General features: G+C 59.1%; 1 protein-coding gene across 9 annotated transcripts; it reads right to left on the reverse strand.

Moving 5' to 3' along the window:
• On the reverse strand, positions 1–27,300 carry MAST3 (microtubule associated serine/threonine kinase 3). 9 transcript variants are annotated; one of them, XM_056512817.1, is made up of 28 exons: positions 27,257–27,300; positions 24,295–24,326; positions 14,653–14,741; positions 14,344–14,416; positions 14,142–14,162; positions 12,932–13,010; positions 11,840–11,997; positions 10,014–10,089; positions 8,924–9,133; positions 8,744–8,845; positions 8,115–8,247; positions 7,539–7,606; positions 7,136–7,221; positions 6,798–7,006; positions 6,371–6,509; positions 6,043–6,175; positions 5,776–5,941; positions 5,440–5,541; positions 5,051–5,173; positions 4,622–4,731; positions 4,336–4,481; positions 3,510–3,742; positions 3,188–3,388; positions 2,878–3,104; positions 2,652–2,774; positions 2,393–2,529; positions 1,912–2,093; positions 1–1,805 (listed from the first exon to the last, which is right to left on the reverse strand). In XM_056512817.1, the coding sequence occupies exons 1-28, from the start codon at positions 27,293–27,295 to the stop codon at positions 841–843; spliced, it is 4,362 nt and encodes a 1,453-aa protein (XP_056368792.1). In that variant the 5' UTR covers positions 27,296–27,300; the 3' UTR covers positions 1–840. The 9 variants fall into 9 exon arrangements, with proteins under 9 accessions (XP_056368792.1, XP_056368791.1, XP_056368789.1 ...); XM_056512816.1 differs by lacking the exons at positions 24,295–24,326; positions 27,257–27,300 and adding exons at positions 22,823–22,912; positions 23,373–23,477; XM_056512814.1 differs by lacking the exons at positions 24,295–24,326; positions 27,257–27,300 and adding exons at positions 22,823–22,912; positions 23,373–23,477 and having other exon boundaries at positions 1,912–2,096.

Here is a 27,300-nt window from a genome sequence, read left to right on the forward strand (position 1 = left end):
AAAAAAAAAAGATAAATTGGAATTTTGTAGGTGTCTGTACACTCACCAAGCAACACCATGGGATTTTGTGTGAGAGAAATGGAAAGAGCAAAAACTGACCCTAAAAATTCCATTAATATTCCTGCCTGTGGAATGTCTGAATTTTCCTCACCTGGAAGAGCCAATGGAGCCAGGTTGCTATAAAACCTCTAAATTAAAATAACTGAACCTTTTTTATATCTCCTATAAGCTTATAAAATGATCCATATGCTCATCATCTGATGATCCATATGCAAAAAATATCCCCCCCCTCTGCATCCCAGCCTGAAGCACCAGCATTTGGGGGATGTTGCTGTGGATTTGGGGTTTTGATTTAATTTTAAATATTAGAATTATGGGGTTCTTAAGAGATCCAGGCTGTTTCCAGCTAGAATTGAAGTTAAAAAGTAGGGAAAAGCGAGTGGGTTAGAAAACAGTGGGCTGGGAGCTGGGAGACGCACGGGAAAGGCTGGGACTCCCAGAGCTGGGTTGGCCCCTGCGACAGTCCTGCACTGCCCGTTTAGCTTATAAAAAGTAATAAATTAATTAAGGAATATTTGCATCGAGTCCTTTCTGTACACAGAGGTTGGGGCCCAGCTGGGGAAAAGCCGCTGCCGGAAAAGCTCCTGCATCTCTATAAAAATATGAGCATCTTTCAGGGAGTACAAAAAGCCTTCCAGGGGGGCGAAGAGCCGGGGCACAGCCGGCCCGGCCAGCGTCCAGAGTGGCTCCGGGGACGTTTCTCTCATGGATCTGCTGCACAGGACAGGGTGCTGGGGATGTCACAGGGAGCCTGAACCATCCCTGGTGCCAGCGTGGGGCTCAGGCGTGCTTGGCCCCGCTCCACACGCCCCGGGGAGCCGGGAGATGAGCGCCAGGCGGCTGCTGGCCCTGGGCTGGCACTTGCCAGTGGCCGGGTGACCCCTGCCCGCAGTTCCGCTGCTGCTGGGAGCCACGGTCCCGGTGCTCACACCCATCCCAGCACGGCGAGGAGACGCTGCTGTTTGGCTGCTCGGCGCTGCTGATGGGGTAGGAGCCCTGGCACTCCCACTCGGCCACCGCCGGCTCCTGCTCGTCGCTCTCCGAGCCCTGCACCGCGATCTGCGGCACCGTGCTGGGCTTGGGCCTCGCCGGCGGCTCCGCCGCGCCCTGCCCTTCCTCGCTCTTGTCTTCGCTCCCCGCCGCCGTCTCCTGCTCGTCAAAACTCACTTCTTGAACCGCCTCCTGCTTCTTGAAGGAGTCCCGGCGCTCCGACAGGTTCAGGCGCCGCATCACCACCATCTCCTGGTCCCGGTCGTGCCTGGCGGGGTGGTAGCCGTGCTCCCCGGGGTCGCCCTCCCCGATGGCCTCCCCATCCAGCGTGGACATCTCCAGCCCCAGCTTGCGGCCGCCGCCGGTTTTCTTCTCGGCCAGGATGGTGACGATCTTCTCGGCCGACTGGACGCGCTTGAGCAGGGGGGAGCGGGGGCAGTCGGCGCTGCGGGGCCGGGAGCTCTGCCGGACGATGGTGGGGGGGGACAGGGTCTTGCCCTGGAAGGAATGCGGGGTTTTGGGGTACCCGTGCAGCGGGGATGGGGAGCGCTGGGGCGAAGGCGGGCGCTGGGCCGAGGAAGGGGTGCAGGCCAGGGGCGAGGGGGGGATGCTGCTGGTGGATTTGCGACGTCCCACTTTGTAGCGCTGCCCACCCAGTTTGGGGGCCAGCCCGTGCAGGGAGCTGGGGCGCACGTGGCCGGCGGGTGACGTTGGGGTGCTGGAGGAGGGAGAGGTGCTCTGAGGGGACACAGCATCTGCCGTACAAAGAGAAAAGGTCACTGTAGGGGCGGAGTGACACGGCCTCCCCGAGGGACACGCAGCATCCTGCCCTGCCCCGAGCCAGCATCCCCCCGTGGGTACCTGAGGGCAGGTCGGGAGCGGGGCTGCGGCACGGCGTGGTGGGACCCGGGGACAGGCTGTGCGTGGGGGACTCCGGGAGGCTCTCGCTGGAGGACAGAGAGTGGTGGAGACCAGAGGAGAAGCTGCGGCTGGTGTGCAGCACCGACGACTGCTTGGAGATCTTCTTGAAAAGGGACTTTCTCCTGCTGAGGGGACGAGAATAACTTTGGCTTCTCTTTAAAGCTGTTAGTCTCAAGTCTGCTGACCTGGTGGCAGCAGCACCAGACTCCACTGGACATCCCAGTATGGCAGATCCAGAGCATCCAACCCAGTGCTGACAGGACCAGACCCTACTGAATATCCCAGTATGGCAGATCCAGAGCATCCAACCCAGTGCTGACAGGACCAGACCCCACTGAACATGCCAGTATGGCAGATCCAGAGCATTCCTCCAGTACCCCACACACTGTAACAAATGCCATTTTATCCTGGTTTTACCTACCTGTCTTGGCCATCCCTTTTCCTGCTCTTTTTACTCCTCCGTGCCATCCTTGTCTTGGAGCTGTTTTTCCGTGCAGGACCAATTTTAATGGAGGTGTTTTCCAGAGCAGTAGTCCGCAGGGCCACTTTATTCCCACTCTGGGGGATAGAAAACAAATCTTTGCAGCACCAGATCCGTGCCATCTCCTGCCTCAGCTGCCAGCAAAGGCAATGCCAGGGAGCTGCAGAATTGGCAGAGCAGAGTGGCTCTGGTCACCCACCTTCAGCAGCAGCTCCACGACGTCCCGATGCACCAAACCCAGCACAGACTCTCCATTCACATGTGTGATGAGATCTCCTGCCCTCAGCCCGGCCTCCTGTGCAGGGCTCCCCTCCTCCACGCTCTGCAACCCAAACACAGCCATTTTATTTGGATGCAAGCCTCCTCCTGGGGTTTTCCCACTGGGAAAGGCAGTGTTTGGCACCACTGGACCCCGGGGCACGTACCCAGACCATGTGGTGGACGGTGTAGACGTCGCTGTCGCCCATGTAGACGCGGATGGCTCGCAGGGTGAAGCCGTACTTCTTCCCCGAGCTGTGGATGATGATGGGCGGCCGCAGGCTGGCGATGGCCAGCGAGGAGTCTCGGCTCGGGGACGAGTCCCGGGAAGAGGGGTTGGACGAGAGGGAGTGAGGGGAGATGGGGCTCATCAGGGCACTACCACCAAAGTCATCTGCAAGCAGAAGGAGCCAGCTCAGCCTGGTAAAACCATGCAACAGTGGCCATGCAGGAGGATGAATCCCACAGCACACAGACCTGAGGTGATGATGAGGGACAGGGCTGAGACTGAGGCAGATTTGGGCACACGGCTGCCCAGGGAGGCTCTCTGCCTGTCCGGCACGTCCCTCTGGGTGCTCAGCCGCCGGCCCCCGCTCGGCTCCAGGCTCCGGGGAGTCGAGTTCTTGGTGCCGGTGCTGTTGCTCCGCAGGCGGATGCGGTTCAGGCTGACAAGATCGGCTGCACAGAGGGGAGGAGGGAGAGTTTGGGGATGTGGAGAAGCCACTTCATACCATGCAGGACCCTGGCTGCCCCCAGAGAACCCCACACTGGCCCCCAGAGAACCCCACAGCCTACGCACCAGATAACGCCGACTGCTTCACCGCGCCGCCAGTCCCCGCGTCCGAGTCTCCCACCACAAACTTGGGTCTCTCTGGCTTGGAGGACGCCACACAAGGGCTCTCATCCTCTGAGGAGAAGGCAAACTTGGGCATGGTGTCCAGGCTGAGGGTGCTGGGCAGGGCGGTGGGGCTGCGGCTCCGCTCGTGCCGGGAGGTGTACGGCGCGGTGCTGCCCGACGTCCAGGAGCGGAGGCTGCGTGGGAAGAGCAGGAGGGCTCAGGACAAACCAGGGTGGGCAAGGGGGGTGGCACTGAGCCACTGCAGCACCCCCAGGACACATCCCACTGACCTCACCAAACCCTTAGAAATAACACAAACCCTTCAGTGGCATCACAAACCCGTGATGTCAGCACCAATCCTTGGTCCTGGCACAAACCTTTGGTCCTGGCACAAACCCTTGGTGGTGGCACAGACCCTTGGTCCTGACACAAACCCTTGGTCCTGACACAAACCCTTGGTTGTGGCACAGACCCTTGGTCCTGGCACAAACCCTTAGTTGTGGCACAAACCCTTGGTCCTGACACAAACCTTTGGTCCTGACACAAACTCTTGGTCCTGGCACAAACCCTTAGTTGTGGCACAGACCCTTAGTCCTGGCACAAACCCTTGGTTGTGGCACAAACCCTTTGTTCTGACACAAGCCCTTGTTCCTGACACAAGCCCTGGGTCCTGTCACAAGCCCTGGGTGCTGTCACAAGCCCTGGGTGCTGTCACAAGCCCTGGGTGCTGTCACAGCCCTGGGCACTGGCAAGAGCCAGCCCAGCAGTGCAGCCCCTGAGCACACACCGGGGCTCAGTGCCCGCTGGCCGGCTCCTGTCCTCGTCTCCCGAGTGCCGGTCCCACCGCTCCTCTTTGTCATCGCAGTGACTCCGGTCAGAGGAGGAGAGGCTCAGGGTGGAGTTGACTGCCAGGAACTCTGAGCTGCTGTACACCTGAGAAGGAGAGGAGCCATCAGCAAGGAGCAGAAATTTTGGAATCTGGGTGTTCTAGTGTCCAAGACACCGATGCTCGGCACAGCCACACTGTTTGCAGTGCCAAAGCATTTTGGGTGCTGCAGGAGGGACTGGAGCACCTTGCTGAAGCGGTGGGAGCAGGAGGAGAACTGCCCAATCTCCACTGATGATTCCTCATCGTTGGTTTCCTCATCCTCTGAATCCAAGTGACGATACCTCTCGGAGCGAGCTGAAAGCAGGAGCCAGAGGGGAAAGGATGTCACCCTGCCTGCAACACCCCACAGCCTGCCTGCAACACCCCACAGCCTGCCTGCAGCAGGGCCAGGTGGGACCTGCACCCACAGGGTGACAGCCCAGTCCCAAATCCCAGGGGAGTTTTGGGGGGAGGAAGCTGGTAAGGGTGAGCAGCCTGGAAATAGGGTTGTGTCTGCTTGGTGACTTGGGTTGTAAAGCTCCACCCAGGAGATTTTCATCCCCCATGGGAGTATCCAAAGTGCAGCTGGGATAATGGATTGGCAGAGGAGGAAGAGGGATGGATTTGGCCTCACTGTCAAAGTAGCTGGTGTCATCCTCCGACTCCAGCTGGGGGATGAACTCAGCCTTCTGCCGCAGCAGCCCGTTCCAGTCCAGATGGAGGAAGAAGGAATGGTGCTTCACCTCATGTGCACCTCCTGCCAGGCAGAGAACCCTGTGTCAGAGGCATGGGGTGGGATCCAGGATGCTCCCACTCCCACCCCAAACAGCACAGTGTCTCCTCCACACAGAGCTTAAAAAAAAATGGACAGGAGCCCTGTGCAGCCTTCCTGGGGGGAACCCCGAGCAGGAGAACTCCTCTGAGCACCCTCAGCATGGTAGGACATGCTATGGACATGAAGCCATGCAAATGTGATGGGAATCAAGGTGCCAGGTGACCCCCTGAGGGGGCTGCTGTGCCTACCAGTGCCCAGGCGCTCCAGGGGACACTGCCTCAGCAACCGTGTGATCAGGTCCTGGGCATCTGCAGGGAGAGCCTCGTCCCCTTCTGGCCACATAATCTCATCTGCAAGGAAAAAGCAAAAGGGGTTTGGGATGGCTGAAAGGGTTTGGGCACTTCTGGGCAACAGGAAAATCGCCTGGGAGCTGCAGCAGAGGAAGGGCCCTCCCAAAGTGGGAATCAAAGCTTGAGGAGCCTCCTCAATGGTTCAGCCGAGTGTGAGAGGAAGGAATGAAGCTTCCCACGTGTTAAAGGACAAGCCCTGGCTGCTGGGAACACAACCTTGCCCCTGACACTCACCACTGATGACCTGCCCGAAGAGCTCCTCGGGGGTGTCTCCGAAGAAGGGGACGCAGCCCACCAGGAACTCGTAGAGGATGATGCCCATGGCCCACCAGTCCACGGGCTTCCCGTAGCCCTGGATGAGGATGACTTCGGGGGCAATGTACTCTGGAGTGCCACACACCTGTGTGGGAAGCAGGGGCTGACACCTCTGCAGTGATCTTTGCAGTAAATCCCCAGGCTATCTGAGGTGACAGGTCACCCACAAGGAGTAGGACCTCGTACCTGCTTGTCCATGAACTCCCGCGTGTCCTTCTCCATGTGCCCTTCGTAGAGGTTGGTGGTCATGTTCATCAGGCCAATCTTTGACAGACCAAAGTCTGTCAGCTTTATGTGGCCCATGGAGGTGATGAGCAAACTGCAGGAGAAGACAGACACCCCACCATGCTGCTGTTTGTTCTGGGGAGACCTGAGGTGGACCAGCCGCACCCCAGGGCCTCTGGTCCTGATGCAACAGCACAGAACCAGTCTCTGGGGAACAAAACCCTTCCCTTTGGCCCTTCCCCATCCAAAGCCACCCCCACCCTTGCTCAGACCTGACCCACATCCTCACTTGTCAGGTTTGAGGTCCCGGTGGACGATGCCGTAGTTGTGCAGATACTCCAGTGCAAGGACGGTCTCAGCAAAGTACATCTTGGCCATGTCCACGGGCAGTGGGCCCATGTTCTTCAGCAGCGTGGCACAATCCCCCCCTGTGGGAGCACAGAGGGCTCAGGGAAGGCAGTGAGGTCAACAGGAGCAGCAGGCTCCCAGCCAGCCCCTCTGAGCAGCTGATCCCCAGGCATGGAGCACAAACGCTCTCCTAGGTGACCATGGCCACCACCTTCATCAAGATCAGGATCCCAAAATCATCTCCTTGTGCTTTCCTCTGCCCCCTGGAGCAAAGCAGGGCAGGAGATGTCCAGGTGGTGTCCTTGATGCTCAGATTTTGATATCCTCCCCTCCTCCCTGCTCCGTCCAGCCCCGAGTGCTGCTCTCACCTTCCACGTACTCCATCACCATGCAGAGGTGTCGCTTCGTCTCGAAGGAGCAGAACATGCTGACCACAAAGGGGTTCTCAGCAAAGGTGAGGATGTCCCTCTCCACAAACACCTGCTGGATCTGGTTCCTCAGGATGAGGTTCTGCTTGTTGATTTTCTTCAGGGCGAAGCGCTGCCGCGTCTCCCTGTGCCTTACCAGGTACACGGCCCTGGAGGAACAGCTGGACCTCAGCACAGGTCCTCCAGCCACCAGCCACCCCACACAGTGGGGCTGGGACAAAGAGGGGGTTTGGAGTCATTTACAGATGGAGACAACTGATGGGAACTCCCCAACTCACCCATAAGCCCCATTGCTGATCAGCTTGATGGTCTCAAAGTCCCCCTCGCAGGGCTTCCTCCGCGGGACGGTGACCGAGGGCTGGCTCTGAGGAAGACAAGGGTCTTTAATGCAGGCAGGAACTCACCAGCACCATCATGTACCACCTCCAGAGGCTTCTTTCTGCCAGAGCCCTCTCCAGCCACAAACCCCAAACCAGAAGCCCAAGATGCTCTGCAGATCAAGAGCCCACTCTGAGCTCTGTCCACTCAAGAAGCCAAATGAGGGCTGTGAGATCTTCCCCTTGAATGCATAAATCACCCCAGGGGACAATCCAAAATGAACATCTCCCAGTCTAGGACAGCTGCAAGGAGCTCTGGTGTGGGGTGATTGAAGCTGGAGGCACCAGGTGGGACCACACTCACCTCACAGGTGTCATCGTTCTCCGGTGTGATGGTGTTCCCACTGTCAAAGTGATCCAGCTGCCCCATTTCTGCAGATCACAGGGATGGAATTCACTTTCCTCATGCTCAACACCCCTAAAATCACCCCCTGCCCAACCACTCTCCCTCCAAACTCAGAGACCCCATGGGGATTTAGCCACATGCTTTGCTCAAGCCATTGTATGGAGAAATTGAGGTCATGACGTTAAGAGGTTCAGCACAAGGTTAAACATTTATATAATTCTTTTTTTTTTTTTTTTTGATAGTCATTCCTGCGTTCTCCAGGGATTATGATTCCCCCCCAGGGCCACGGATTAAGTGTTTTTGAGCTTAATCTGCTTTGCTGAACGTGTTGGAAGCAATAATAAGGGATGTGGGGCTGGCCAGAAGGACTTGGCCATCATCCTGGTCCTGCTGTGACCTCCCCGCCATGACACCAGCTCAGCCCTACAAGTCTCCCTGACACCTCCCAGCGCTCAGGTGTGATCACCAGTGACCAAACTGGAAGTCCACACCCTGCTGCAGACCTCAGATCCCCCAGCCCAAGTGCTTCCCTACCCTCCAGAGGGTCCTTGACGAGCCCCAGTTGGCTGATGATGTATCGGGGGATATCGGTCTTTATTCCCTGTCCAACTTTGGCGTGCCCTTCTGCAGCTTCCAGGAGATGGTAAAACTCCTCTGGGTCGAACTCCTGCATGGGGAAAACCAAGCACAGTTGAAGAGAGAGATTTTGCAAAGTTGAACTTTTCCTCTAAGCACTTGTATCTGGGGACAGGCGTGGGTGGGATGCATCGTTCCCCCGTCATTCCCCATGTCAAGGGTGATGTGAAAAAAAAAAATTGTGTCTCTGTGAGTTGGCCTTGGAAGGAAAACTAAGGGAGATGAAAATTTCATCAGGAACCACAGCACAAGGTCACTGCTTTAGAAATTCAGCAAATCAACAGCAAACAAAAAGCCCTGAAAACCACAGAATCACAGAATGGTTTGGGCTGGAAGGGAACTTAAAAGTTCATTTCGTTCCACCCCCTGCCATGGGCAGGGACACCTGCCTCTATCCCAGCCTGCTCCAAGCCCAATGCAACCCGGCCTTGGACATTTCCAGGGATTCAGGAGCATCCTGGAGTCTTTGCCTCCTCTCCAGGCTGGCACAGACCATGAAAGACAAGACAGCAGCTTCCATGTCTTACCAGGCACTCCAGAAGTCGGGCAGGGCGGGAGATGATGATCAGCAGCTTCCTCACCAGCTGGTCAATGAACTTCACTTCCTCACTCTCAGAACGCTCCTGGGCCTGTTGGGGATGGAGACAAAGCCAGGTGTCTCTTGGTGGCCTCAGGAGGTGGCCCCAGGCAGGTGGCCCTGTACTCACGTCTCGGAGCATCTTCTCCAGTTTCTCCTGCAGCTCCATGAAGTAGCGGGAGGTGATGAGAGCTCCCTGGGACTTGGCCAGGCAGTCTCGGGCCAGCTCGATGATCTGGTGGTGGATGAAGCCCAGCACCCCATCTGCCAGGGGCAGGGTGCTGCTTGGGGAGAAGTTTGTGATGGTGTCCTGCAGGCGCTCTTCCATCTGGGCTGTGGCCTGCAAGGAGGAGTGGATGGTGATGGCCAGGAACACACGGCCCCATGCCATGGGTTTGGCCAGCCAGGATCCCACCCCACCTCCTGGACTGTGCTTGGCCAGCCAGGATCTCACCCTACAAACTCCTGTACTGGGTTTATCAGTCAGGATCTCACCCTACAAATTCATGCACTGGGTTTTATCAGGATCTCATCCTACCATCCTCTGCATTTTATTTGACCATCCAGGATCTCACCCTACCTCTTGTACTGGCTTTTATCAATCAGCACCTCCTGCACTAGGTTTTATCAGTCAGCACAGGTTTTACCAGTCCTGCACTGGGTTTTATGAGGATCTCATCCTACCATCCTCTGCATTTGATTTGAGCATCCAGGATCTCAGTCTACCTCCTGGATTGCATTTGGGCACCCAGGATCTCAATCTACCACCTCTTGCATTGGGTTTTATCAGTCAGCACAGGTTTTATCAGTCCTGCACTGGATTTTATCAGGATCTCATCCTACCACCTCCTGCACTGGGTTTTATCAGTCAGGATCTTACCCTACAAACTCCTGCATTGGGTTTTGTCAGGATCTCACTCTACCACCTCCTGCATTTGATTTGACCATCCAGGATCTCACTCTACCTCCTGGATTGTGTTTGACCATCCAGAATCTCATCCCACCCCTTCCTGCAGCTCAAATATCCAAATCAAAGCCCCAGCAGGGACCCAGCTTCCAACAGGCTGCCAAGTCTCCACCAGAATCTCCAGAGACCTCTGCCTGCTTGTGTGGGTAACCAACCACAGGTTTATTATGTCTCCAGTGTCCAACACCCCCATGATCTACCCATGCATGGAGGCACCAACCCCCTTGCCCCAGGTGCTTGGGGATGCAGTTACCTTGGGGAACCTCTCCTTGTAGACGTGGTTCATCATCACCACCTCATTATCAAACGTTCCACCCGTCCTTCCAGGGCTGCAGAGGGAGAACAGAGGTGTTAGAGGTTCAGGTCATTTACATCTGTGCAAATAGTCCTACCCTAGACAGCAGTCTGGTCCCTCCTCCTAACTCCTGGTTCCAAGTGGTAAAAACTTATACAAGTGGAGCCATCAGCCTTGGGCCAGCACACCCAGCAGCATCCCAGCCACTGGAGATCCCTGGGATGTGGTCTAGGGAAGCTTAACCCAGGTCCCTAAACACAAATCACTTGGAAATCCAGAACTGAGAGGCTGTCCCATCATCCACTCAGCCTTGAAGAACAAGCTCATTTTTTCCTTCCTCTGGATCCCACAGTTTCTTGCCATTGTTGCCATTTTTGCAGCTCACCAGCAAACAAAAAACCCAACTGAACCTTGTGGTGGACACAGCAACTTTCATTAAACGTGGCTTTCCTCCTTCCCTCACCCAGCACTGCCCCTCCCAGGGCTCTGCTTGGTGATCCCGTTATGCAAAGCAAGTCACAGGAGCAGCCAGCAACACATTAACCACTATAAAATAGTGATTAAAACCAGCCCCAGCCCTGCCCCAGCCTTTGCTGTGCCAACTGCAGAACTGGCATCTCCTCAGTGAAAATCTCGCCACCTACAAACCCTTGTCAGATAATTAATCTGATTTTAATGAAATTTAGGCCAGCAACATGCAGGGCTGTGGCTCTGCCTCTGGTAGCAAAGAGGGTCAGGAGATTTTTCAGAGGGAAAAGAGGATTTAACCAAAACATCCCCTGCAAAAAGCACAAGCCTCTGGTGCTGGGCAATGTGTGTGGCTCACTGCACAGGCTGAGGTGTTGCCTGCAAGGGGAGCTCAGCAGGCACAGCTGAGGGGCAGCTCACACATGCTATGGCCACTGGCTCCATGCCTTCTCCAAATGTTTCCTCTCTCCAGCTCACACATGTCCATTCACCTGCACTCCTTGTAGGTTTTTTTTCTTTTCTTTTTTTTTTTTTTTTTTTTGCAGAGGCAAAGGCCAGTCCCAGCAAGAAAAGGTGATTTTTCTGATCCAAGCCCAGAAATGGGATTTTTATTTTTTTAACAGCAGGCAAGTCATACAAGGATGGCCACTGCTTGGGCTTCTGCTTGGTGATCCCTTCCTCACCTCCAAAATCCTTCAGACAACTAAGCAAGAGGCTGCAAACCAACTACTGTGGAACAAACCCCAGTTTCTCCAGCTTCAGCTCTAGGAGACAGGTATTGCCTGCTGCCAGGAGAGCAATGCCCTGTCCCAACAGCTGGGAAGATGCTCAGAACCAGACCATGGAGCTTAGGATCACAGAACCATGGAATACTTTGGGACACCATCCACCAGGCCAGGTCACTCAGACCTTGAATATTTCCAAGGATGAGGCACCTACAACCTCAAACTAAAGTTTTTCCACTTCCCTGCAAGGGGGAAACTCTTGGGACACCTTCCACCAGGCAAGGTCACTCAGACCTTGAATATTTCCAAACCTCAAACCAAAGTTTCTCCACTTCCCTGCAAGGGGAAAACCCTTGGGACACCTTCCACCAGGCCAGGTCAATCAGACCTTGAATATTTCCAGGGATGAGGCACCTACAACCTCAAACTAAAGTTTTTCCACTTCCCTGCAAGGGGAAAACCCGTATCAGGGTTTGGGCCAGCAGCAGGACCAGGACACTCCAGGAGCAGCTGGTGAGAGGACAGAGGATGCCCTGGCTGTGCCAGCACCCAGGGCATTGTGCTGGGAGCCCCCCAGGCCAGGTGGCCCACCTGAGGCTCCTGGATCGGGGCCGCAGGCAGGGCGAGTGCCTGCCCTCCTCGTCCGTGACGCTCTCCGTACTGCGGAAATGCTTAGAAAGGAAATGCAGCTCGTCGGGGGTGGGCTGGTACGGCAGCTGGTGCAGGCGCTCCTGGGAGGATGAAGATGACTGCAGAGAGAGGGGTGAAGGGCGTCAGTGGATGGGGTGGGAAGCAGCAAGCCCGTGAGGGAAGTTAGGAGGCTCTAAGGAAGGTGGAAACACTGGCAGGCAGCAGGGGCTGGGCTTGGGAGTGTGGAATGTGGAGAGGAGCAGTCTGGGGAGGTCTGCACTGCCCGAAATCCTCCCTTCTCCCACTCGGTTTGGATCCACTAAGCCCCATCCCTGGTAACTCCAGCATCCCAGGCAGCTCAGTCCTGTCACACCCAGGGATGCTCTAACTCCCAGGAATCCTGTAATTCCCAAGGATGCTCTAATGTCCAGGGATGCTCTAACATCCAGGGATGCTGTAACCCCAGGGATGAAGTTAACCCAGAGATGCTGTAATGGAACACTGTAATTCCCAGGGGTGCTCTAATGCCCAGAGATGCTGTAACCCCAGGGATCCTCTAATGCCCAGGGTTGCTGTAATTCCCAGGGATGCTCTAATATCCAGGGATGCTGTAACCCCAGGAAGACTGTAACTCTAGGACACAGTAACTCCCAGACATGCTGTAACCCCAGGGATGCTCTAATATCCAGGGATGCTGTAACTCCCAGAGATGCTCTAATGCCCAGGGTTGCTCTAACTCCCAAGGACTCTCTAACATTCAGGGATGCTGTAACCCCAGGAACACTGTAACCCTAGAACACAGTAACTCCCAGAGATGCTGTAACCCCAGGGATGAAGTTAACCCAGGGATGCTGCAATGGGACACTGTAACCCCCAGGGATGCTGCAAGCCCACAGCCAAGCCTTATGGCTTTCTTAAAAGCTCATTTGGGAAGCAGGATGCAGCTAAAGCACATCATCCTTTAAAACCCAGCACCATGGAGCTTGGGAGGCATTTGGCCAAAAATCAGGGGGTTTAGGATCTTATCCACCACCATGAGAAAGCAGAGGTTACCGAGACCGTGGAGCTGGGGGTGTTGGTCCCATAGCCAGAGGAGGGTAACGAAGCCAGTGACCACCTTCTGCCATCAGCCCTGCCAGTGCAAACGTGACAATCACACACAGGGAAAATCCCAACATCTAAATGCAAATCAACAACATCAGAGCCAAAAGCTAGGGAACAGGACATAGGCATGGCTTGAGGAATAAAGCCCTGAAACCTCTTTTCAGAATGGACTGAAATTGGATGAAATAAGGGGTTTGCAGGCAAGGGGGGCTGCAGGGACACTGGCAGGCAGCAGGGTCACTGCCAAGGGACAGAGCATCAAATCCATGTCAGGCAAAAAGAAATGCCTGACAGAGTCTGATTTTTAATTAGAGCAAAACTCAGCCCTCTGGGAATTTTCTTGGTGAGAAACTGGGATTCCCAAAGATACATCCTGAGACAGCAGGCGCCGGGGAGCAGATCCTGGCCATAAACAGGAAGGGAACTGCTCATTGCAGGCGAATGCTGCCTCCTGGAGATGCTTCCGAGGGATGGGGACACATCCAGGTCAAGAGCAGGCCCTTCACCTCCCAGTGCATTTCCCGTGCGGGGTCAAGGACAGCAGGAGCTGGCAGGGTGCCACATCCAGCTCCAGCAAACTCCTGACCCCACAGCCTGGCTGCTCCCTCTGGCAGGAGTGTGTGAACCACGCCAGAGCCTCCGGCGTTTTTCCATGTCACGATCGATGGGTTAAAATCAGCCAGCTGCTCTCCATGTCAGCAATTAATTAATTAGTTAAACAGGGTTTGGTGGCTGCATCTGGGGCAGTGTGAGCTGGGGAGGGGAGCAGCAGGATCTGTCTCTGTGGGGATCTGGATGAGCACCCACCCCTGAGAATCCATCAGGAGTCTGAGATGGGGCTGAACACATGGCCAGGGGTGACGTGATGGGAACTGTGTCATTTCTGCCCCCAGAGCTGCAGGCAGCCCAGTCCTGCTGCAAAATTTCCCACCCAGGGATGCAAACAAAGAATCACAGAGTCCCAGATGGGAGGGTTTGCATTGGAAAGGACCTCAAAGACCCAGTGCCACTCCCTGCCATGTGCAGAGACACCTTCCACTTGACCAGATTGCTCCAAGCCCTGTCCAGCTTGGCCTTGAACACTTAGAAAAGAAGGTCCCTGATGATGTGGAACAGACACCTCCCCAAAATGCAGCCCATGGCCATCCCTGGTACTTGCCTGTCAGTCCGAGGAGCATGGCTGGGGTGGTGGGAGGAACCAGTCGTGGCAGAGGAAACACCACCAGGCCAGAAACCAGGCAGAATAAAAACAAAAATCAAAGCAAAACAAGTCACTTGTGATCAACAGAACAGTTCCCTAATGGGGAAATGATCTTCACTAGTGAGAATTTACTGCTCTGGGACTGGGGTTGGGAGCTCACCTGCGAGCGAAGGGGAAGTTGATGGAGGTGCTGGCAGAGAAGTTTCGTGGGCTGTCCAAGGGACTGCTCCCAGCTGCAGGGAGAAAAGGGGAAAATTCATTCCAAAACACCCCAGGACAATGTCCAGGGTGCTTCAGGCTGCTCCTTCAGGGGAAAGTGTTTAAGTCACTTCCCAACCTATTTCCTCCCTGAAAAAGGCACCTGGCATCCAGGAGCCAGGCCACTGCTGCTAACAAGGTGCTGAAGCCCTGCAAAATATTTGGGTAATTCTGGGAGATGCTGAACCCTTCCACTGGGATAATCCCTTACCTGTTGGCACGGAGAGCGGGGAGAGAGGCCGTGAGAGGGTTGGAGAGGGGGTGCCCACCACTAAGCTCTTCCTATTGCTGCTCCGGCAACTGGGGGAGAGAGAGAGGGAGTTCAAGGCCAGCCAGAGCTGGGTGGGCTCAGGCACGTAAGGATCTGCTTGCACATGAATTCCTGTGCCAGAGAACACAGCTGCTGCCACCCCACTGGTTACAGATCTCCTGCCACAGGGAAGATCCATCCCCAGGCCCAGCACTGCTGGAGATGGGCAGACAGGGTTATTTTTAACAAAGAACTGTCCCATCAAGGTCCCACTTCTGGTTTTGGCTGCTGGAGAGGGCAGAAGCAGGAGGTACCTTGGGCAACAGCCCCAGGACAGGAATAGAAAAAGGGATGTAAAAGGAGGAAGCAGTGGAAATCCCAAGCAGCCACAATGGCCTGCTCCAGTGCATGGAAAATACCCCCAGTTCCTATAAACCTCCCTGTCCTTGGTGGTCCCCATGTCACAGCAGAGAGGACAGTCCCAGCCCTCTGAGGCTGCAGTGCCACCAGGAATTTGTGGGAATTTTGCCCCATCTGGGCCGTGCTCTGTCTGGCAGCAGGAGGGAGCCATGTGCAGCAGCTCCAGGTGAAAAGCAGCACCAGCACCCTGACACCCCAAAACTCCCCCAAATCCCATCCTGGTACCACAGCCCAGCATCCCACAGGGCATCTCTGCAAGGCCACATCTGGGGTGTTCACATCCCTGTCTCCATTCCCACCCTCCTAGGTTCAATCCTCACAGGAATTTTGTTCTTCCTTTCCTTTCAGCCCTGAGCCCAAGGCTGCTTTGCAAGAGAGGCTCAGCCTCAAAAATCCCCACTCCTGTCTGACCCCACTCCCACATTTCAACCCGGTTTAAAACACCACAGGCTCACTTAAGTTCTCTTTCACTCTGCCAAGAGGAAACTGCAAATATCCAAAGCACAGAGCAGAAGCTCAAGCACGAGGACAACCCTCCCCTTCCTCTATTTCCGCTTCCCCAAGCTGCAGACTCCGCAAAGACACCGAGTTTCCTCACCAAGCTGGGAACAGGAACCCACACAGATGCTGCTAATTAAAGGACACCTTTAACATCACACCATGCCACAAACACCCACAGCACTGAGGTGGTGAATGGAAGTGAAGGGATTCTCCACAGATCCCAAAAGCAGGAAGGAGTGGCAGATGTGGCATCCAGGGTGTAAAGGACAGTGACTCACAACAGGTCCCTCCAGGTGGATGTACAAGACACTGATGAGCAGCCAGTGCCAGCAAGGCGTGGTCAGAGCTCCACAGGCATGGACAGAGCTCCACAGGCATGGACAGAGCCCCACACACATGGACAGAGCTCCACACACATGGACAGAGCTCCACCACATGGACAGAGCTCCACAGGAATGGACAGAGCTCCACACACATGGAGAGAGCTCCACACACATGGACAGAGCTCCACACACATGGACAGAGCTCCACACACATGGACAGAGCTCCACACACATGGACAGAGCTCCATAGGCATGGACAGAGCTCCACCACATGGACAGAGCTCCACAGGAATGGACAGAGCTTCACACACATGGACAGAGCTCCACACACATAGAGAGAGCTCCACAGGAATGGACAGAGCTCCACACACATGGACAGAGCTCCACAGGAATGGACAGAGCTCCACACACATGGACAGAGCTCCACAGGCATGGACAGAGCTCCACAGGCATGGACAGAGCTCCACAGGCATGGACAGAGCTCCACACACATAGAGAGAGCTCCACAGGCATGGACAGAGCTCCACACACATGGACAGAGCTTCACACACATGGACAGAGCTCCACACACATGGACAGAGCTCCATGCCTGACATCCAGCACCCCTTACCTCCCTCTGGCATCTCTCCCCTGCAGGGCTCCTTCTGCTCTGGTTTTAGTGGGGCTAAAACCAGGAGCCCCAACCTCTTTGAAGGTCTTGGCCACCAGGGAAGCTGCTTGGGGCCCCTCAAACCTCTCCTCTTCACCTTCCTGCACCCAGGTTGAGGGGTCTCTGTGAGTGCTCCTGGGACTGCTCTGAGCTCACCAGGAGCTGCAGTGACCCTGGAGGGCTCAGAGATTCACCCTCATCACTTAGGCTGAGATGTTGAGGGGGAGACAGAAACCTTCCCCTCCCTGACCATTCCCCTGCCCCTTCCTGGAATCACAGAATCCCAGAATGGTTTGGGTTGGGAGAGAGCTTTAAGACCTCTCATCCCACTCCCTGCCATGGCAGGGACACCTTCCACTGTCCCCAGGCTGCTCCAAATCCTGTCCAACCTGGTCTTGGACACTGCCAGGGATCCAGGGACAGCCACAGCTGCTCTGGGCACCCTGTGCCAGGGCTCCCCACCCTCCCAGGGAACAATCCAACATCCCATCTAACCCTACTCTCTTTCCTGCCTCTGCCGCTTGATTTTCTCACTTAAACCCAAGCTTGAACCCCAATTAGAGCTGCAAACTCGCAGGCAGAACCCACAGCCTCGGCTCTGCAGGATGGGAAACTGAGGCAGCGTGAGCAGCCCTGCCCCAGCACCGCAGGGGCACAGGAAGGGGTTTGGGAAGCAGGGGGCTGCAAAGAGCTCTGCCGGCTCTGACACTGCTCCACTGCCAGCCCTGCCGCAGGGACCGTGGTGTGTGCGTCTGTGCCCTGCACAGGGGACAGCGAGGGGCTCACCTCTCCTCCCTCGCTTTCGTTTTGGAAGTGAAAACAAACCTTTAGTGAAGCAAGTTCCAGTAATGGTGACACAGAGCGGGGCCGACGTTTCCTGTTTCCGCGCGCTCCACCCTCACTCCCACAACCACTGCAACCCCCCTCCCGAGCACCATCCACAGCTGCTTCCCATCCTTCCCGCACGGAAACCTCGGGCTAAACCCAGCCCCGGGGCACAGCCGAGCTGCCGAGCCCCGATTCTGCCTCCCCGTTCTGCCTCCATCACTTAATTGCACGTTCGGTACCAAAAATGGAGTGGAAAATCGCTGTCAGCATCTCCCGCACCGTGCTGAGGCTGCCTTGGCCGCGGCGCTGCCGCTGCCATCCAGCGCTTGTTTCAAGGGATATGGAAAGTGTGTGACAGCCAGTGTGACCCCAAAGCCTGCAGCAAAACCGTGTGTCACCCGTCCGGAGGCTGCCTGGGAGGAGGAGCCGGCATCTCCAGCACCGGCCTCGGCACGGGATGTCCAGAGGCAGGAGATGGAGCAGAACCTGGCGGCTCCACTGAATCCCAGAATATCCTGGAGTTGGAAGGGATCCACAGGGATCACCGAGTCCAACTCCTGGCCCTGCACGGAACACCCCACCCATCCCCACGCTGTGCCTGGAGCGCCTGGAGCCTGTTTGGAGTTGTCCAAACGCTGCTGGAGCTCAGGCTGGGTACCACGAGCAGCTCCCTGGGGATGCTCCCGCGGGATCCTCCCTGGAGCTCAGGGAAGGGCAGGATGCGGCTGCACAGCACAGCGCCGATGGCTCGGCTGGCTCAAAGGGCTCTGCCAGGACCTGGGCGAGCAGGGATGGGCGGCTCGGGGTCAGGGCTGTGGGAACGCACAAAGGGGCTGCAGCTCCCGCTGCTCTCCGCCCCTAAAACTCCCCAGGATATCAGAGCACCGTGTGCCAGCTGCCAGCCCGTGCCGGGCGCTGCAGGCAGGTGAATCCCAGGCAGAAAACAGCCGGTTTGGGACACAGTGGGTGCGGGGTGGAGGGAGCAGGGCGGGTCGGGCGGTGATAAGGGAATAGGCGCAATCTCAAAGGGCAGAGCGGGCGGCTCCGCTCCTGCTGCGTGACCGGGAGCACGTGTCTGTGCTCCCAGCTCCCTTCCCTGCTGGCTCCTTATCCCCCAACAGCTCTAATGTGCCTGGAGATCTGGGGAAGTGCCATGGATCACCGCGTTCTGGAAAAAAAAAAAATTGCTTTCCAATAGGAAAAATTCATGTTTAACTTTGAAACCCGCTGAACCAAGCAGCTGCATCCCAAGTTTCTCCATGACATTTGTCCTCCATGACTTGTGACAGCGCTGAACTCGGCTGCCCCCAGGGATGGGGATGGGAGAGGGCTGGAATGGGGCTGGGAAGAGGAATAGGATCCGGATGGTGATGGTGAAATGCAACTCGCTGCCTGGCACAGACCCCACCACACCTTCACTCTGACCTCTCATCCCACCCCAGCCAAAAGCACTGTGGGTTTTCCTATCAACCCACCCTGGAGAACCAAGTCACATATCAGGCACCTCCAAAGAGCAAAATCCTAAATCCTCAAAGGGAATCACAGGGTAACAAGGCGAGTATGGACTGATTTATTTCTTTGCACTGCAAAGAAAGCCTCAAGAACCTGCCCAGCAGTATCCCTGCCCATCCCTGCACCGCGGGTTCCCTGGGGTGGGTAGGAAATGTACCTGTCAGGTGAGCTGGGCTGTTCTCCTGTGCTGTCTGAGGTGTGAGCAGCCACGGGCAGCATCCACGGAGAAGGAGAACCTCGTCAGCATCGAGCACCAGCTCTCCTGCCCATCTCCACATCCCCCCACGGGAAATTAGGAACCCTCAAACCTCTTAATCCCCCTAAATAACATCATATGCTTTCTGTTAAATAGGCCAGAGCGATCCTCACCGTGGATTCTAGGAATACCAATGAAAGAAGAGCAAATCCTCTGCCCTTCATGAGAATTACAACCTCATCATGCTCAGCTGGAGACAGATGACTGCCTAGATCATCTTTCCAATTACACATCTCTCCCAGAGCCCCCCCGGCTTGGCCACCTCAGATTGGAAAACCCCATCCAGTGCCTTTTCTTAATTATTAAGGGCCCTTTTTGCCTGTCCTGGTGCACTGGCAGCAGGAATTCCCACAGCCCAGGTGAGGCAGGGCTGGGATGGGATGGATACCTTTGCTAAGCAACCGTGTTGCTTTGTGCCAGCTCACACTGACACTGAGAGACAGCAACAATGGGAATCTCTCTGCTCTGCCTCCGCAGCGGCTTCAACACCTCAGTCACACAAAGCTTTGGCAGGGTTTGATGCCTGAGCCAGCTACAGCCCCCCCAGCCTGCTGGATGGAGGTCCCAGCCTCCACCACCCACACCTGGGGAGCTCAGGGGGTGCTCTGCACCTCCTGTCCCCCTTCTCAGGGGTGTGTCCCCCCAGCCTGCCTGGGTCAGGCCTGGCCTTGCAGCTGGAAACCTGGGGAGCCCCATTGCACCCCATTTATGCATCCCCCAGCACTGCCCCAGCCCTGCTGCCAAAGGGGGTGGGAGTTCTTTGTCCCCCTGGAGCCCTGGTGCCTTCCCACCCCTCCAGGCACCCTGGGGACCCTCACCCTGGCTCAGCCCATGTGCCACATGGGATCCATCCCACCACTATCCCACCTTGGCACAGGGGGTCACCAGGGTATGCCTCCCCTTGAACGTGTAAGACACCCCCTCCAAACCCACAGACACCAAGGATGGATACAGAGCACCCCAAAATATCCCCTAATGCCCAAGAACCCTAAACCCCACATCCCTTATGGCACTGGGGTCCCAAGCAACCCACCCAACACTGCCCAGCCCACCCCACCACACTCGGGATCTGGAGGATGTTGCCTCCACCAGCACCCCCCAAAAAGATGCAGCTGTGGTGCACAGCCCCTCCAAACCCACACACCCACATGTGGCCCCCAGTGCTGTGACCACCCCAAAAACCACACACCCTGGTGCACAGCCCCCCTCTATATCACACAATCTGGTGCCCAGCCCCCCATGCATTGTTGCCTCTCCCAAACCAAGCACCCTGCTGCATCCCACGGTGCACACAGACCCCCTCAAACCACACACCCCATTGTGCTAAAACACCACACACGTGCTCCCCCCAGACCACACACTCTGCTCCATCCTCTGGTGCACTCAGACCCCCCCAAAAACACACATCCCCGCGGTGTAAGGACCCCCAAACCCACACACCACGTGTGCCCCCGGTGCAAAGACACATCCCCCCCTCCCAGCCACGCACAGCGGTGCCCACCCCCCAAACCACGCACCCCGGTGAACCCCCCACAAACCACGCAGCCCGATGAATCCCCCCACAAACCACACACCCCGGTGAACCCTCCCCAGACCACCCGGAGCCCTCCCGCCGGAGCCCCCCGCTGCCGGTGGCGCCGCCGGTACCTCTTGGAGCGCTGGAGGAGGGCGCCGGCCGCCCGCTGGCCCCGGTAACCGGGCGGGGCGGCTCCCCAGCAGCTCGGGTCCGACATCGCGGCCCCGCCGGGGCCCGGCCGCGTCCTCCGGCACCGAGCGGCGCCCCCGGGACCGTGCGGGGCCCTGAGCGGGGCCGGAGCGGGGCCGGAGCGGGGCCGGAGCGGGGCCGGGAGCGGGGCCGGGCTCCCGCCGCCGCCGCCGCCGCCTCCCGCTGCCGCCCGCCCCTTCCCGCCCGGCGGCGAAGGGGTTACCATGGAAACGGGCAGCGCCCCGAAACGGGGTCGGGGTTTCCATGGAGATGGGGGGATCACCCCCCAAAAGGAGAGGAAGTGGGGGTGGGGGGGGTTACCGCGGAAAGGCGGCAGCGGAACAAAACTGGTCGGGGTTACGGGAGGGATGGGGCATCACCCCAAAGTAAGGTCAGGGCTGGCCTGGAGGTGGGCAGCACCCCAAGAGGAGATGGAGATTGCCGTAGAGACAGGGCAGCCCCCCAAAATGGGGTCAGGGTTAACCCAGACATGGGGCAGCACCCCAAAATGGGTTTCGGGTTACCATAGAGACAGGGCAGCACCCCAAAATGGGGTCAGGATTACCAGGGAGATTCAACATCGGCTGCTGATGCATTCGAGGGGTACAAATAAGCCAGTGGGGGCAGCCCCAAAGCCTGGGGCTCCCTGGGAGCACCCTGGCACCCATGGGATGCATCCTCCGAGGGCACCCACCCTGCAGCCTCCCACCACAGCAGCGTTCCCGTTCAGCAGGGAGATCCCAGCACAGACCCAGTGACACCCATCCTCCTGCATGGTGGCACTCCAGGGCCACCAGAACCTCCCGAGCTGTGTGGGATGGCACGGCCACACTCACCAGGCCGGTGCCACAGCCAGAAATCCCGGTGCTGCTGGGTTGGGCAGGGGTCAGCACCTTTCCCCTTGGATCCTGCCCAGCAGCCAGGAGCCACCAGCACAGACTGCCTGTCCTTGTCCCCATACTCATCCCCCTCCCTGTCACCACCTCATCCCCACAGCGAGCATCCCAAAAACTCTCAAGACCTCAGCTGAGCATTCACAAGGCCACGCTGGCTTTCCCACACCCTGCAGTCACTGTGGGGCAAGCGGTGGCCAGGCAGGGCTAGCGGAGGGGGCCAGCAGGCAGGGCTCCCGTGTGCAGGCAGGGCACAGGCAGCACCCGGGCCCCTGCCGAGCTGCCCACAAATGGCTCTGCCTGTTGCTGAGCAGCGGCAGAGCTCCCCACGGATCCCGCGCTGCCGGCACCAGCTGCTCGCTCCCCGGCACGGACAGAGGCACCGGCGGCACCCCCGGGTGCAGCTCCGTGCCGCGGGTGCCACGGGGCACACGGGGCGGGGTGTGACCGCCGGTGCCAGCACAGCTGCTGCACCTTGTCCCTAGGGCAGAGCGCAGCTGGCACAGGGCACAGGGCCCGGCCACCGCCTCCACCGGCGCGGCACCACAAGGGGCTTTTTGGGGGAAGGTAGAGGAGGGAGTAGACAGGCGGAACTCACCCCCTCGGAGCAGCCCCTCCTCACCTTCAACCCGTAGTGGAGCATGAAAGGTGACAAAGGAGGTTTCCCAGGCGCCATCCCCACTCCCATCCTGCTCCCATCACAGTGCCCTGCCCTGGTCCGTTCTCAAAGCCCCTTCACAACAGGGTGCTCAGAGCTGAGCTTGAGCTGCTGCCACAGCATCCCCACTGGGGCTCCCCAAAATGGACCAGTCAGTAGCAGAACAAAGCCAGCAGCACAGCCAGGCTGGTTTTGGGGTGTGCAGGGGTTGGCACAGACCCAGCAATATCACTCCATGTGTCCCATCAATGACAGTCATACCCTTTTGGGGCGCTCCAGGATATCCCTGGTGGAGAGGACCCATCTTTCTGTCCCCATCGCCACCTCTTCCCCCTCATTCCCTGGAGGTGGCCACGGTTCCTAGGGAGGGTTTGGGGGGCTCTTACCTCCAGGGGTGCAGGGTTAGTAAGGGGCTGCAGGGGCTGCAGGGGCTGCAGGGGCTCAGCAGCGTCGGGCTCTGGCTGCTCGGAGACAAGCTGCAAGGCAAGACGTGCCGGCGCGGTGTCAGTGGGTGATGGATGGCGCTGGCGGCCCCCCGGTGGCACAGTCCCCTGGCTCTGGAGGGGGCCGGGGGCCCAGAGAGGAGGGGACATGGGCTGTGGGGGTTCAGGCAAGCAAAGTGAGGCAGGGCTGCAGGTGGAGCGCAGAGGACAGCAGGGACACTGCAGGGTCTGAGAAAGACAGCGGGTGGTCTGGCTCTGCCGCGGGGGCCGTCACCGGGAGGGTCCGGGGCTGTGACTGCGGGAGAAAGGACCAGGACCTGCGGCCCGGGGGTGGGGGTGCAGCGGGGTAGGAGTGGACCGGGATGGGGCATGTGCCGGGACAGGGAAACAGCGGGACGGGGATGGGCCGGGGTCCTGCCGCCCTCCCCCGGTGCCGGTGCCGGTGCCGGTGCCGGTGCCGGTGCCGGCGCGCCCCGCCCTGGCTCCGACTCACTCCAAGGTCAGCGAGGGGATCCTCAGCCTGTCCCGACGCGACTTCATCCCGCCGCCGCCCGCTCCGCTCCCGCCGCACCGGCTGCCCCCGCGCTGGGCGGCTCCCGCGGGCGGGCGGCACCGGCGGCCTCGACGGAGCTCCCTGCTCGGCCCGCCGGGCCCGGGCCCGCCCCCGCGGCTCGGCACGGCACGGCACGGCACGGCACGGTACGGTACGGCTCGGGTCGGTACGGCACGGTTCGGCTCGGTTCGGCTCGGCACGGCAGCCCCCGGGTCCCCGCGTACCCGGCCCCGATCCCCGCCGCTCCCGGGATGTGAAGGGGCGCTGCCGCTGCCGAGACCCCGCAAGCCCTGGTACAGCCCCGGTACAGCCCCGGCACAGCCTCGGTACAGCCCCGGTGCATCCCTAACGTGCCGCTGCGGCTGCAGTGCATCCCTAACACCGGCCCGGTGCTCCTGCCGTGCATCCCCAGCACAAACACCCAGGGCAGCTCGGCAGCCTCCTACCACACCCCGGGGTACCCCAATACACCCCAGTACTGCTTAGAGCACCCCAACACACCCCAGTACACCCCCCTACACCCCAGTACACTCCAATCCTTAGAACACCCCGACACACCCCAGTACAATCCCAGTACTGCTTAGAACACCCCAACACACCTACAGCAGAGCACACCCCAGTACACCCCAGTACACCCCAGTACACCCCAGCACATCCCAGTGCACCCTAGGAGATGAGCAGTCAGGTCCCTCCAGTGCCAGACAATATGATTGATGCCACTCCAGATTTCAGGACAACAAGCCCTGGTGCCATTCAACAGCCATTCCTGCTGCCACCCACGGTGCCAGTGCTGTGTCCCCAAGTGTGGCCCTCTCGGTGACACCCCACCCCTCGCCCAGGGTGGTCCAGCTCGGGGACTTACGCTCTTCCTCGGCGCGGCAGGCTCAGCTCCTTCTGCAACAAAAAAGCGAGGGGGGGTCAGAGTGTGGCCCTGGGAGTCAGGGGGTGCCCACCTGCAGGACCCCACACCCACACACCTGGCAGCACCCCCACTGCCACACCTGGCTGTCACCACAGGATCGATCCCCACCCGCAGTGCCAGGGGAGGGTGGCAAATCATCCACCCCGGGCCAGCACAAGAGGACATCTTCTAATGTCCCCAGGGCTGGTGGCCCCGTGGCCAGGCCCAGGAGTGATGCCACAAGAGTGGTGCAGTGGGAGCAGCACCCCTGTGCCCAGCTGGAGCATGGCCCCAGGATGGTGGCTTCACCCTGTCCCCCACCTTATCCCCCCATCCCAGGTGCGGGAAGCAGCCAACATCCCCTACGTTATTTATTTTTCCAGCCTCTGGGAATATTTCTTGTGAGAACTGTTTGCTCACAGGTGGTGCAACGGGCCAAAGGGCACCTGGGGACAGGAGCCCAGGCCAGTGCCATCCTCCTGGCGTGTTGGGCACCTTCAGACTCCAGCACTGCTCTGGTGCCCACCCGTGTGCCACCTGTCACCCCACAGAGTGTCACAGATTCCACCAGCACGCTGTGAGTGGCACAACGTGGACAGGCTGATGTGTGCCCTGGCACACTGTGGGACGCAGGGACCTGTGGCAGCTGCAAGTGCTGGTTAATGCCCTATCATTGCCCGGATCATGTGCCCACTGCTCCTCTACCCCTGAGCAGCCCAGACCCATTTTTGGCACAGGCACGGAGCTCCCTGTGGGCTGGAGCTGCTGCCCCCCGTGCGGGGGCCTCCAGCAGCGCCCATACACCCCTCAATCCCCGGGGTATCCGTGCCCCATCCCGCTGCCCACGCCACGCAGCCCCTGTGGAAATCCCGGGATTGGGGCGCGCTGCAACGCAGTGATGCAGCAGCATCGCCATGGCAACGGGTGACATCATGCCTGGGTGCACGGGGACTCGGCAGCCCCGGGCCCACGGGTGCGTGTCTGCCCCGGGGTGGGGGGGACCTGTCTGTGGGTGCGGGGACAGGGACAGGCGTGGGTGTGGGTGTCCCTGCGCACCCAGCACGGGCTGAACCCGGCTGGGCGAGGGGATGAGGGGTTCTTGCATGGACGGGGAGCCCCCCCAGCACCCTCAGCCAGCCCCGCTGTCACCCAGCCCGGATCCCCACCCGCACCCGGAGCTGTGCCGCTGGCCACCAGCCCTGTGCGGGGGAGGAGGCAGAGGAGGGTCACGCTGAGGTTTTACTGCTCAGATGGAACAGGGGACTGTCCCCTGTGCTCCCCCACATCCGTCTATGAGTGCAAGAGCACAGAAAACCCAACACCCTTCACTGCCAGGGGCTCTCCGGCCATTCTGTGTCCCCAGGGACACCTAGAGCATCCCCCCGTGGCCCAGAGGACCCATGTGGGGTAGTGTCACAGGGCCAGCACCCACAGGGTGCCTGATGCTCCTGTCCAGCACTGTGCATCTCCCTTCAGCAAGTGCCAGTGGGAGCCAGGATTAACCATCAGCTGATCCCTGTGAGAACAGCATTAGGGACAGCACAGAGGATGGCATCAGTGATGGCATTAGAGATGGCATCAGGGATGGAATCGGCGATGGCATTGGGGCAGTATCGGGCAGCGCTGTGGGATTAAGCCCCTGCTCGGAGTCCCTTCCCACCCCTCCTGCCGTGGGCATGTGGGCACCCAGCCGGGTCCCACGGCTCTGCGCTTCCCGGGACTGCCAGGAACGACACCCACAGCCAGAAGCCCCAAAGCCCACGGCCATGGCTCTGTCCATCCGCATCCGCGGGGAGGCAGCTCCCGCACAGGGCTCTCTCCCGGGCTGAGCGTGCAGCGGAGCGCAGCTGCCCGCGGAGCTGCCAGCTCGGATGAAGGCAGCGCCGTGCCATCCTCCAACAGCTCCGACAGCTCCGCCCGGGCCCCCCGGATACTGCAGATGGGGATGGAGGCGTCAGGTCACCCGGAAAATCCGGCTCAGCACTCAGCTCTGCGAGCCGGGGGGTCCCCGGTCATCCCCGCTCCGAGCGCGGCGCTGAGCGCCGGGTTCCTGCGGGAGCGGATCGGGATGGGCAGGAGGATGAGCGGTGTCCCTCTGCCTAAGGGGGCAGGAACGCCAGGCAATAGAGGGGCTCGGAGAGGACTGGCACAGCGGCTCGGTACGAACCGGCATCGGGAGCGGGGCTGGAGGGACCACGGTGCTCCACGGGAGCCCCCCCGCAACATCCCACGGCATAGCTGGGGCTCGGACCGGGCCAGGCTCCCAGGTGGGTGCCCGGCTCCCGTCCCACCTGTGCCACGCTGCTCACACACTGCACCCACCTCTGGCCCCCGCAGCACCCACCTCTCACCCACAGCACCCACCTCTCACACGCACCCACGCAGAGCCCCCCACTCTCACACACAGCACCCACTTCCCGCACCCTCACGCAGAGCACCCGACTCCCACCCGCAGCACCCCTCTATAGCACACGCAGCACCCGCTTCACACGCACCCGGAGCACCCACTGCTCACCTACAGCACCCACCCTTCGCACACCCACTCCCGGAGCACCCACCTCTCAACTCACAGCACCCACCCCCCGCAGACCCGCATCCGGAACACCCACCCCTCACCCCGAACACCCACCTCCCACCCGGAGCACCCACCTCTCAACTCACAGCACCCACCCCCCGCAGACCCGCATCCGGAACACCCACCCCTCACCCCGAACACCCACCTCCCACCCGGAGCACCCACCTCTCACTCACAGCACCCACCTCCCACCCACGGCGCCCGCCCCCCGCGCCCCCGCAGCGCCCACCCCTCGCAGACCCGAGCACCCCCAGCCCGGGCTCACCGGGAGCGGGCTGCCCGCGCTCCCTCCCGCCCCCGCCGCGCCGGGCAGCGCTGCCGGTGCCGGTGCCTGTGCCCGGTGCTCACCTGGAGGCCCCGGCGCCGCAGGATGCTGGGCTCGTCCATCCCGC

This window comes from Oenanthe melanoleuca, chromosome 28 (genome assembly GCF_029582105.1).
Source record: "Oenanthe melanoleuca isolate GR-GAL-2019-014 chromosome 28, OMel1.0, whole genome shotgun sequence".
In the NCBI taxonomy this organism is placed as follows: domain Eukaryota; kingdom Metazoa; phylum Chordata; class Aves; order Passeriformes; family Muscicapidae; genus Oenanthe; species Oenanthe melanoleuca.

Bases quoted from the DNA above. Each gene is read 5' to 3' on its own strand.
- MAST3 (XM_056512813.1), bottom strand. From the start codon at position 23,419: ATGAAGTCGCGTCGGGACAGGCTGAGGATCCCCTCGCTGACCTTGGA. The intron at 5,542-5,775 runs GTGAGTGTCAGG...TTTTCCTTGCAG, and splicing joins CTTCGGGCAGGTCATCAGTG to ATGAGATTATGTGGCCAGAA. The intron at 2,097-2,392 runs GTAGGTAAAACC...TCGTCCCCTCAG, and splicing joins AAAAGGGATGGCCAAGACAG to CAGGAGAAAGTCCCTTTTCA.